Consider the following 12,480-nt stretch of genomic DNA (forward strand, 5'->3'; position numbering starts at 1 on the left):
TCCCCACCGTCACTCCTTCAGTGGTATTTGAAGCCCATTCGCCCCCAAATGATTTTTTTTTAAGGCACAAGGCAAGGAGCTGCTTTCTTTTCCCCACTGCTACCTACACCAATTCTGACAGGCCCAGCACAGCCCTTCCAGTCTCAGCATCCCTCACAGCCCCCACCCATTTGAGCATCTCTGGCCTACATTTACTGCATAAAAGCTTACCCTTGACAGCTCTATTCATATTCTATACAGTATAAACAGAGAGGCAAACAAATGTAAAAAAAAATGAAGAGGTTAATAAACTTAACTATTAATTTAATCAGGAGACATCTAAGTGTAATTACGAACACTTTTTTAATGACAACAGACGGTAAATTTATACAAGTTACAGGTTAGAATATAATGAATACAAAATCCATCCAGATAAGTTAGAAAAACATCACTCACAAAAGTAAATCTGATTCAAGTGGGTAAAGAACTCAAGCCCCCCATTTGGATAATCACACGCAGCTTTCAAGGTAGCGCATCTAAAATCTGCCCCTTGTCAGGGCGCTATTCAAGACTACAGCATATTCAGTGACTCTAGCGACTTCAAAGATTCTAACACTTTTAGCATCAAGGTCAAGAGAAATCTCATAACAGGTTCACTATGCAAAAAAAACGAGAAAATGTGAACGTTTTCTGCAAACTGTAAGGTGCTGTGCAGATGTTAGCTATTGCTATTATTACTGTTCAGTGAGATTTCACTGAACTTGAGAAAAAGGAAGACTAGTCTGTAACTGACAAATATGACCTACAGAACATCTTCAAAGGAACGCAGATATTACTTTCAAGCACACGTAGCAACAAAACAGGCAAGGAAAGTGTGGCCAGGAGTGATGTTAGGTTGAGGAATTCCAGAGTACTTTAATGAATATATAAAGGCTTAATCTGTTCACAGGTTACACGTAATATTTATCGTTAGGTTCCCAAAGTCCCTGAAAATAATTTATTTTCTCAGGTGACCCTTCCCCCTACAAAAAGGAAAAAGAAATCTTGTCAAGTTGTTGAGTGTGCTGCTTCAGGCCAGCTCTTGCAAACGCTATCTTAAATGGAAGAGCAGAGGCTGCGTGAATCAACTTGTACCATAGGCAAACCATTTATAAAATGGCCTACCAACAATGTACAACTTCACTTGAGCATAAATAAAACAATAAACATGAACTTGTCTGGAGACAAGACATATACGCTAGATGCATTTAAAACAGGATATAAATTCTTTGTCTCATGTACCTTCAGCTTTCATCTTTCCTTGGGTACACCCTATCTGTTTAACTGTTTTTACTGGTCTCCTTGGGTACTCTAGCTGTATATATAAAATTTATACGAAAACAGAAAATAAACACCAAACAAGTCAAGCAGTTGCTTTTTGGGCAAAGCTGATGAGACCTTTATGATGAAAATAATCTTACAGTATATTTCTGTTATATTCCCATGAAACGCAGGTTGTTGTTTTTTTTCTTTTTTATGGAGGGTTTAAATTTCTTCAGCAATTCAAAACTGAATTCTGCTGTCATATGTAAAATGGTATCCACTTGAAGAGCTAATGACATCAGATGCATTCTACAGCAGACTTCATTTTTTAGCACAATGAGAATAAAGATTATATTCTGGGGGGCAACATGGGAGGTGAGGTGAATAAGGTCATGTGTTAAATCAGTAGCCTGTACTGACACTTCAAGTTACACTCCCTAATTGAGGTTATTCTTACAATCAGTTTTCAAACAATAGTGAACATATTCCTCCCTTATAACATTGATATAAGGGCTCAATTGTAGCTTTCCTTTCTATACATCCGGAAGTATATACATTGTACAAGAGGAAATCACTGAGACATCTTGAAAAATAAATCTACTTGTCAAATACCATGTTATTTCAACAGCAGCAAACTACTCACTTAACAGTTAAAACCCTAAGAAAACATTAACTGGTGTGAAAACAAGTCTATATTGTAATAACCCCAAACATCAACCTTAGCATCCGATTCTAACTTTCAAATGCTGGGTACCTTTTCCAAGAGGAAATTACATCTGCTTTTGCATGAATCCCCGGTTTAAATACTTGCAGAAACACACCCATGTTATCTACTCAGCAAATGTCTTGAAATCAAGCAAAACAATCCAACACAGGACATTAACGTTTTACAAATAGCATAAGATCCCAAAAGTACAAGAAAAACCTTGACATTATAGAAAAAGAAATTAGGTGGACAAATTTTAGTACAACAAGGCATCTAAAGAGGGGACCATCTAGAAATCTACCATACAGTACACTAGACTCAATCTGGAGTATCCTACAATTCCATATTAAATTTGTAGAATTTTATACCAAAACTGTAGTCTTTTTAAGAAAACATTTTACATTTAGAATAACTACTTAAGACATTTAAACTGTAGATAACATTTAACTATAAGCAAGAATAAAAAAGAGTCCTACAATAATCTTTTATTTCTTCTCAACAATTAAATAAACACAAATGCCTTCTTTGCTTTTATGCCTAACTACCTCTCTACTCCTTTAGTCCAGTTCCACAACATCAAAAGTAGGGGTGAACAAACAAAATCAGTAATGGCAAACACTCACAGCAAGGGCCATTGTATTAGGGATTATCAATGACAGGAAATTTGTACAATGAAATATCTAGTTAAAAGAATAACCTACTAGAGAATGGACTTGAGGATACGGGGAGGGGGAAGGGTAAGCTGGGACAAAGTGAGAGAGTGGCATGGACATATATACACTACCAAACATAAAATAGATAGGTAGTGGGAAGCAGCCGCATAGCACAGGGAGCTCAGCTCTGTGCTTTGTGACCACCTAGAGGGGTGGGATAGGGAGGGAGGGAGGGAGGGAGACACAAGAGGCAGGAGATATGGGAACATATGTATAACTGATTCACTTTGTTGTAAAGCAGAAACTAACACACCATTGTAAAGCAATTATACTCCAATAAAGATGTTAAAAAAAAGACTCAATAAATGAAAGCTATTACTATTTAAAAAAAAAAGTAAAGGTAGAATGTGCTTTTTAAGAAAACGGCCAATAATCACTCATCTGAAAAAATGCAAATAGCCGCCAGGTAAAATGGGCAGAATTTGAACTTAAACCAAAGTTTTAGTGTGTAACAAACTAGCATTAAGAAATGAGCACAGGATGTAAACCAAAATAGTGGTTATCTCCAGGTGGCAACATTACAGGGAATTTAAATTTTCTTCCTGTTTTAATATGCACTTTTTTGGGGTGTGTTTTTAGATTGCACACAAGTAGTACCAAGTGGCTAGAAAGAACACAGAGCAAGGAAACGAAAGTAAAACCACAGGGTCTTTTTCTACCAGAAAGGACCTCAAGGATTATCTAACTTAGATACATTATCTATTGATGTATCTGGGATATAATGGCACTGATTTAAAAGACTAGAGTAGAAATTCCAAGAATACTTCCTGGATGATAAAAATAACCTATTTTCAGGATTGTTTACACTCCCTAAGTATGCAAAAATGAACACATTTAAATGTAAATTCACTCATATACATTATTAAAAAGTAGGAAAAACAAATTTAAAGGGAGTTCACACAACCTTGTAATTAAAGAGTAAGTTCATTGTTGAATGACCAGAGCAAAGCAGATCGTTACAGAGTTTGTCTGAAAGCAGGAGGCTGGCCTGAAAGGGGCCTTTAGGGAGTAGGCTGGGTGCCTAGGCAGGTAGCTCTCTCTGCTTTGCTGTCTGCATTCTTCAATAAGCCCAGTCCTTTTACATGAATGGGTGTGATTCAACCTAGTTTCCCCATGAAATAATGTAATGAAAGATTTCTATTGACGAGGGATTACACTTTATGCAAAATTTCTCAGTGACATTCAGATTAATTCCAGTGTCCACCATTTAAGCAATTTCCAATACGCATTTACAACCCAAAACCCAATGACGTGGTATTTTCATGATAGTTAGGAAAAGTGTTCCAGCGAAAAATAAAGTTTAGATTTGCTCCACTATGTACATCTGAATATATCCAGAGGAGTAAAACTCAAAGCCAACCAAAAGACGAAACGCTATAAAATATTGTTTTGTTGTAAGATAATCAAATTCCTCCCAGAATAATGTGTAACTAATTTCACATACTTATTTGTAACCAATTTAACTTTTCCAAATTCTCATTTGCAAATGAGAGGCTCATACAGTTAAAACTGATGATACAAACCACTGTTTTAGAAGGATCAAAATTTACACTAGTCAAACGTGATTCCATAAGATTGATGTTCTTTCAATTTATTAAAATCATTTACCACTTACCATAAAATCATTTACTCCAGACACATTTACCATTTAAAAAAAATCAATTTAATGCTATCAAAAGGTGATGTTCACTTTAATCCTGTTTGCCTTCACGCCACTGCCTTGAGCCTTCATTCCAGGCCACGTAAACAAAGAGGGCGAGCACCACGTGGACAGCGACCACTGCAACAATAGCAGCATAAAAATAGCTGTCCCTATTGGACATCCCAAAGGCGCCTATCGAGAGAAAAAAAGTTTCCATTTTATTCCAAAATGTATCAAAATGCAAAAAACAAAGCATACTAATTTTTAGTAGCTATATATTTAACTAGTCAGACAATTAAAAAGGAATGATTTGCATGGTGATAAATCAAGTATTCACTTAAAGATCTGAATACATTCTACACAAGAAGAACATTATGTTGAATGAAAACCACAACTGATCACTTCATCTAAGGACTCCGACATTAAAAAAGGGAGCTTTATTTTCTCTTCCTTCCAATGTCTTCCACCAAAGGTACATTCCCCCAAATTCCTCCTCCCATGTCAGGCAACTCTTGCTCTCAAAGGGCTGTTAAAAGAAAGGATCTGCAAGCTATTCCACAGAAAACCATAAGCAAGTATGATGTCAAACTGAAATAACCAAGTGATGAAAAAGTTCATTTCATGCAACGTGATTTTTGAAAAGCAAAACAGAAGAAGCAAAATTAAGAATACCCAGTTTAAAGATATAAAGAAGTCATAAAAGCACAGAATCTCAAATATAGTTAAGGGGGAAAATGTCTTGTTTTATGGTCTAGGATTACCTTCAAAAACATAAGATTTAGTCGTGAAATATAACCCAATAGGTACAGTGATCATTAAAGCTGTGAAGAACAGGAGTGTCTTCAGAGTGGATGCTAGTGAACTTTCATTTCTGGAATAAAGTAAACAAAGAGAAAATCAGAGCCTGCACAGCCATTTCCAACTATTCTTGTGTCCATAAATGCTATAAATACCCACAGAAAAGATGCTGGGAACACTGCTCCTGCCTTGAAAGCAGTGGCGAGAGGAAGAAGGGGCAGTGCCAGGGACTCAAAATTAGAAGATCCTAGAAATCCAGCAGCAGATCCAGTGTGAAAGGAAGTATAAAGTACAAAAAAGTGGTTTGTAATCTCCCAAGTGCTATGCAAATGTACACGATTTACAGAATTCACAATGGAGGTAGCAAGGGAGAAGATACACCGAAAACAACTAATGAACGTCCCTTCACAAAGCATCCTATCAGTGGCTAGCTGAATACAGTACAGACAAGGTTTGAGAATCTCCAAAGAAACAGGAGCCTAGAACAATCTGAATGCAGCTGAAGGAAACGTACTCAAATTTCTTTGTAATTAAGTAGCTAGAGTACAACTTAGACGGCCTTCACACATGGATGCATTAAAAGTTTGATATCGAGACACTTTTTGTTCAGTGAATTCTATTCTTCCAGACTATTTTAAAATCAATGGAAATATTGCAATGGGAAGTTTTGTTCCACAATACAATAAAATGATTCTGAAGAATGCAATTAAGCTTTTAAAATTATATGCTTAAAGAAAAACAAGTCAGATAAACTGTTACTTAAAACATTAGCAATGTAAAGATTATAGCCACACCCGCTTGTCTGTGCATCACCTAAGACTTCATGGAGCTAAGAGGCAGAGCTTAGTGGTGGCGCCAGACCACGTGGCCCTCAAAACCTAAAATATTTACTATCTGGCCCTTTCCAGAAAAACTTCGCCAACCCCTGACGTATACTATTCCAATTATGTTAAAAATGTGTGCACATGAAAAAGGACTCCAGATTAATACACAATAATAAAGTTATTTCCCCACTTTCAAATATTCCTTAAGTTGTTTTACTGATAAGTAGATATACGTCAGCATTTGTCCTAATGCACTGTCACAAATGAGCAACTACTGACAGTGAAGCGTAGTAAGCTTCCAGCAACCCTGGACACACACATACCTCATACATACCACCTCATACGTTACGTTTAAAAGCAGTAGGCCCTACAGCTTTTACCCTTTAGATAAAGTCTTTTTTTTCCTTAAATCTAACCATCCTCACACTACCTTGTCAGAGAGGAAGAAATTTTCCTCTACCCTCCTGGGTTCTTCCGGCTGTTCTAAGAATTAAATTGACATGAGACATATTAACAGGAGAAATATCAAACAAAGTTGAGTAACATGTATACGTGGAAGAGACCCAGGAGAACTGAGTAACTCGCCAAAATGGCCGAAACCCTTGCCTTAAATACCATCTTCAGCTAAAGACAAGAGGATGTTGCGGGTAGGGGTTGGGGACTTCAAAGGGGAAGGCGGCAATTCACATGAAGATGGCAAAGCAAATGTTTGGTAAACAAGTGCTTGCTGGGCCATGCAGAGTCTATGGGACACAAAGTGGACACCGGTCTCTATGCCCCATTTCCCCACACCTGGCCCATACTCTTTGCAGGTATCTCTGGTGATAGCTCTCTTCCAGGAACAGGCCCTCTATCTAAATTTTTTTAGGCAATTAAGGGGAAGGTCAAAGTTTCTTCCTGAGTCTTTTGGGCCTTGACTGTTTTCAGTGTGAAATAATCTGCATAGCAAAGAGACATTTCGGGGTGGCAAGTGTCGCTCCCCTACAACCTGAACACACGTCCAACTTTATGCTCAGAGTCAACACTTGAACTTAATTCTTTCTGGTAATACTCAGCAAGAGGTCCCAGTTTTTATCTATATCTCTAGGAAGAATACAGCCCAGCCTTCAAGGTCCCCCCAGGATAACCTCTCTTCTAGGCACCTTTCCTGATAATGCCAGCTGGAACGGTTCATCGCTCTGGGATCCAACCACACTTAGTTCATGCCTGTTGTTACAGCACTTAACATGACAGCTTGTGTCCTAGGCAGTCCTGCACGTTCGTCTGTACCCCTAGACAATCCAGGCAAAGGAGTTCTTATAATTGTGTATACCACTACAGGAGAGGCTTCTGGCAGGCCACAAAGGAAGGGAACATTTCACGTTTATACCAGTGGTATACAAACTCTTTTGACTGTGCAATTCATCATTAAATAAAAGTTTTGAGCACATACCCCCATACAGGCATAATGGTTTTTAAAATAAATTATCTATACACATATTACTCATGCATTATTTAAAATGTAAAACACATGCAAAAACAGACACTAAAAGGGATAAGGTTAAAAAATTTTTAATTTATGTAGAAATTCTACTATTTTCTTTCCATACTTCAGTGAATCATCTTTTAATACATACCACTTCGGTGATCACTCAGCTATACATTCTCATCTAACATACATAAGCTCCCTTACACTGTTTCCTAACAGAAAAATTTTAGAAAAATTTATTGCATAATCTTTATGAATAATATGAGTGTCTGCAGGAGTTCTATATAAAAAATACAAAAAGTCACATCCAAAGAAAACAAAAACACTAATTTGAAAAGATACTTGCACCCCAATGTTCGCAGCAGCATTATTTACAATTACCAAGATACAGAAGCAACCTAAGTATCCATCAACAGATGAATGGACAAAGGAGATACGATATATATATCTATACACACAGACACAAACATATCAATACATACATATAATGGAACACTACTCAGCCATAAAGAACAAAATTTTGCCACTTGCAGCAACATGGATGGACTTGGAAGGCATTATGCTAAGTGAAATAAGTCAGAGACTGTATGATATCACTTACACATGGAATCTAAACACTACAACACACTAGTGAAAATAACTAGTGGAAAAAAGCAGCAGATTCACAGATATACAAAACAAACTAGTGGTTACCAGTGGGGAGGGTGGGAGGTGCAATACAGGGGAAGGGGAGTGGGAGGTACAAACTATTGTGTAGACAGGCTACAAGGATGTATTGTACAACACGGGGAATGTAGCCAATATTTTGTAATAACTATGTATGGAGTGTAACCCTTTAAAAATTGTATAAAAAATTAACACATACATAAATACATAAAGTCGGTATTTGGCCAATTCTTTTGTGGACCCCAACAAAAAACTTGACCTTCATGGTGTTTCTTTGGGGAGTTAAAGTATGTGTTTTTCGTATGGATGCCAAGGGGGGAAAACCACGGTGGGGTGGGGATGGTGGTGTGCGGATGGTGGTGTGCTGAATTGGGCAATTGGGATTGACATATATACACTGATGTGTATAAAACTGATGACTAATAAGAACCTGCAGTATATAAAAAAAAACAAACAATACTAAACTTTCTTTGGGTTATTTGTACAGAAATATGTTAATATAAATGTTTCAGACATTACATGAAATTTCTAAAAATCTTGTATGTTCTTCTATAATGTTATAAGTCATAATTCTAGTTATTACTTTAAAATGTATATCTCAAAGGTAACTAAATTTCCTTGTCAATTGCATTATTATGAACTTTCATCAAATCTTTAACCGTGGTCATTTTTAAGTCTTTTGTCATTACAGACAGTTCTGGGTGTACTCTGATGCTTTTGCAAAAATGTTCCTATAAAAGGGTTTCATCTTCAAGGAATTCATGGAAAAGACTGACAAGTACAGGTTTCTGGTAACTGACTATACTGCTGAACTGAATGAATAAGCATTTTCAGAACTCTAATGGAAAACTGATGAATTCATAAAAGTGCCAACAAAAGATCAAGATGAAAAAAAATTAATTATATGGGACTGAGTGAACTGATGAGGATGATTATAATTTTTGTGACTTTCTGTTTGAATAAAAAAAAAATCCCACAAGGACTCAGAGGCAAAAAATATACAAATCAATTTTCACTGCAAAGTAAAGGAGCTGTTACAGTGGAGGATTCCTGGACTGAATGTCAATATTATGACATAGTGTGAGTGTGTTTCGTGTTTGGTAATTGCAATCATTGTTGCTTTTGTTGTGGTCACCCATTTATAATGCTTGGTGTTAGTTTATTTATCTCTTGTAAAAATAAAATACAGTGTGTGTGTGTGTGTGTGTGTGTGTGTGTGTGTGTGAGAAAAATAAATAAATAAATAAAATAAAGTATGTGTTTTTGGTGTGCAAAATTCAGATCATCTAACCTGATAAAGAAACAAAGCTTGAGAATCTAGAGAAAGGGAAGGTTAACCGGTTCTCCTGTTCTTTAGATCATCTCTTGAATATCTATTATCTGGCCTGGCTTTGAGAAAAGTTTACTATTGAAAAGATGATATAATACCATAAAAATGTTTTAAAGCACACAAAATCACTTATGATCCCACCACACAAACAGAATCTTTTCTGCATGTTAATTTCTAGCCCCACGCACTCTACACATAGCATATCTTAACAATTTGTAGCTTATCTCCAACTCCTTCTCACCTCTCTCTTTACCTTAAGCTCCAAAAATTTGACTTTCAGTCTCACAAATATAGGACTAAGTACAAAGTTAAGCATACAAACTTCTGAGAACTAGTTTTTCAAACTTCCTCTAGTGTTTATAGGACATTTTCTCCTTGCCAGCTTGGGTATAACAGGTGATTTATTCTAAAACAAAGCTACTGATGTCATTCAACTGATTTCTCCTATGTGTCTCTGATCGGGTGTTACTGAGACTTGTTAGAAATGAATGAGAACATTCAGAATTAGAACTGGCCTCACACAAAACAAATAATTCAGGATGAACCTTACTGTGTCCCCACTCTTAAAACCATCTAGAGTTTACCCACTTCATATAAACTTCTGCAGCAAACACTAAGCAGATAGAGCTTACCATGTTCCCTTTTATGGCAAGCAAGACTTCCACTGCAAGTAGATTTCACTGCAAATTCCATTAGGAAACACTAGAATCTGTCTAGGAGGGCTATACCGTATTCTAAGTGTACTTAATAAAAATACCTGTTGGTAGCGTCACTACTAAACAGTAATAAAAAAAATAAACACCTACATTGCCATTGTGAGAGTGAAAAAGATCACGGGGCTCCAAAAATCACGGGCTTTGGAGTCAGTGGGCTTGGACAACTGCCAGCTTCAACACCTATTGTGTGACCTAACCGTGTGATCTTGGGCAAGTCACTTATTCTGAGTCAACTTCATCATTTTTAAAAATCAGGAAACTAAGCACTTTCTTAATTCTGATAATGTATGTATAACAAAGCACCTAAGCTGAGCCTGGCACACACTGAATGGCGGCTAAACCCCTCCCCATCCTCTTGCCTCGTGAGATATCAAGAACCACCCACTCTCCTCAGGTTCCCTCTACTCGGCCACCAGCCCCCATCCGACTGACTCCCCAAGTGAAGAAGGCTCAAATCAGGGAGAGCCCTTTCTCCCTTCCATTTGTTCATGCGTACAGCAAACATTTATTAAGCCCCGACGATGCAGGCCCTGTGGGGGACACGGAGACGGAGAAGGCCAGGTTCCTGTCCTCAGGGAGCTCACCCTGCAGTGGGGAAAAAGACTGCAGACAGCAAGATCGCAATATAGACAACAGCGAGAAGTGGTGCTAGGCCAGAAACAGGAGCTGAAAGCCTCCCTACCTATCCCCCAAGACCCCGGGCCCCTTGCTCCCGAGCGAAGGGTAGGGGCCGGGCGTGCAAACACTGCAGGTCCCAACCTACTTCCCCTCTCTCCTCTAGCCCGCAGCTCCGGCCCCGAGGGTCCAGACCTCACGCCCACCCACCGCAGGTCAGCCCGGTCGGCCCAGGCCTTCCCTCCTGCCCCGCTCCCAGCCAGGGACGGTCCGCCTCGTGCTTGAGGCCCCCGCCCGACCCCACCCCTGCTCCGGACTACCTGAAGTCGCACGGCTGCAGCGCGTTCAGAGCCGCTTTATCAAAACGCTCCATGGCGTCGCCACGCCCGCAGCAGGCGCTCAGAAGCGAGCTGGGCTCGGCGTCCGCGCTTAATCGGCTCCGCGGGAGACCGGTCGAAGCAGACCGCGCCGGAAGTGCCGGCGAGCGCCGGGCGTTGGGCCGCAGCGCGCAGGCGCGGCGCGCCGTTGTGACGCCGGGCGCAGGCGCAGGCGCGGTCGCGAGCGTTCACGTGACTTACCGGCAGGGGCTGCGGGGCGTGCGCCCTGCCAAGAGAGGCCTGCGCTCCAGGAGCAGGCCGGGCGAGTACCCCAGCCACTCCACGTTGAGCCGGGACTTGCCTCGCAGCATGGTCCTCCGGAGAGGGCGGTGCTGCGGCCGCCCCCTGAGCGCGCGCGAGCACTCCTCGTCCCCGTTCCGGCCCCTATCGCCGAGCTGTGGTTGCGAGGCGACTGGAACAGATGATCTGCGACCAAGGAAGACCAGGCAGACGACTGGGGTGCTAGGCAACCAAGCAGTTTCCGACGACAACAACACAAAAAAGTAGTGCACATTATTCCCCAGTCCTTGAGTAAATGCCTCATTAATTATTGCCCCCAGTGAAAGTCCAGCCGTGGCAAGCTGGGAGGAGTTAGTTTAACACTCACCGAGTCCGTAAAGCTAGGGAATGTCAGAGCTGAAAGAGCCCTTGCTGAGAGAGACCGTTCCAGGCCAGACGCTGGTGATCCCAGCTTCCACTTAAAGTTAAAAACATTTTGCAGCTGCTCAGAAAGCTGCCAATGAGACAACAGGGACTCAAATAGTAAGGGACAGATGGGCCTCCCGGGCTGCGCAACCCGAGAGATATATAAACGAAAAGGGTGCGTAAGCCTAGGGTCAGGCTTGACAGAATTAGGTTGCCACTGGCTGCTAATAAGAGGACAGCCCTTACATGGTCAACGCCTGGAAAGGGCCGCTGACTGCACATCTATTTTCTGCACCACATGGATACAAAGACCACATCTGAAATCATGACTAAACCAGCAGCTTAGAGCGGTGTTAGGGGCCTCGGACCGGAGAGCAGGAAGCCCGGGTCTGAGTTCAAATTACTAAATTTGTAATCCCTCACCGGTCCTCACCTAGACCCTTGGGGGTATAAGAACCACCTAATGCCAGAACTAGAGCAGAATTAGAATCTAAGCTCATGGGTCAGCAAACTGTGGCCAGACGGCCAAATATCTACAGCCTGCCTGCCACCTGTTTTTCTACAGCACATGCGTTAAGAAAGGTCTTTCCGTTTTCAAATGGTTTAAAAAAATCAAAAGAAGAATAACATTTTGTCACACGAGAAAACTACATGAAATTCAGATTTCAGTGTCCATAAATAAAATTTTATTGGAACTCA

The 12,480-nt window shown here is 40.1% G+C and overlaps 1 protein-coding gene across 3 annotated transcripts; it reads right to left on the minus strand.

Annotated features, from left to right (window-relative positions):
* Positions 1 to 286: 286 nt before the first annotated feature.
* On the minus strand, positions 287 to 11,910 carry VMA21 (vacuolar ATPase assembly factor VMA21). Of its 3 annotated transcripts, none has more exons than XM_067724226.1 (4): positions 11,744 to 11,910; positions 11,338 to 11,562; positions 5,104 to 5,213; positions 287 to 4,534 (listed from the first exon to the last, which is right to left on the minus strand). In XM_067724226.1, the coding sequence occupies exons 2-4, from the start codon at positions 11,445 to 11,447 to the stop codon at positions 4,392 to 4,394; spliced, it is 363 nt and encodes a 120-aa protein (XP_067580327.1). In that variant the 5' UTR covers positions 11,448 to 11,562; positions 11,744 to 11,910; the 3' UTR covers positions 287 to 4,391. The 3 variants fall into 3 exon arrangements, with proteins under 3 accessions (XP_067580327.1, XP_067580326.1, XP_067580328.1); XM_067724225.1 differs by having other exon boundaries at positions 11,338 to 11,598; XM_067724227.1 differs by lacking the exons at positions 11,338 to 11,562; positions 11,744 to 11,910 and adding an exon at positions 11,080 to 11,258.
* Between the last annotated feature and the right edge of the window lie 570 nt (positions 11,911 to 12,480).

This window comes from Pseudorca crassidens, chromosome X (assembly GCF_039906515.1).
Source record: "Pseudorca crassidens isolate mPseCra1 chromosome X, mPseCra1.hap1, whole genome shotgun sequence".
In the NCBI taxonomy this organism is placed as follows: domain Eukaryota; kingdom Metazoa; phylum Chordata; class Mammalia; order Artiodactyla; family Delphinidae; genus Pseudorca; species Pseudorca crassidens.

Excerpts from the sequence above, each read along its gene's own strand:
- VMA21 (XM_067724226.1), bottom strand. The coding sequence starts at position 11,447 with ATGCTGCGAGGCAAGTCCCGGCTCAACGTGGAGTGGCTGGGGTACTCG. Across the intron at positions 5,214-11,337 it reads ACGCCCCGCAGCCCCTGCCG|AAATGAAAGTTCACTAGCAT; the intron begins GTAAGTCACGTG and ends ACTTTATTCCAG. Across the intron at positions 4,535-5,103 it reads TAAATCTTATGTTTTTGAAG|GCGCCTTTGGGATGTCCAAT; the intron begins GTAATCCTAGAC and ends TTCTCTCGATAG.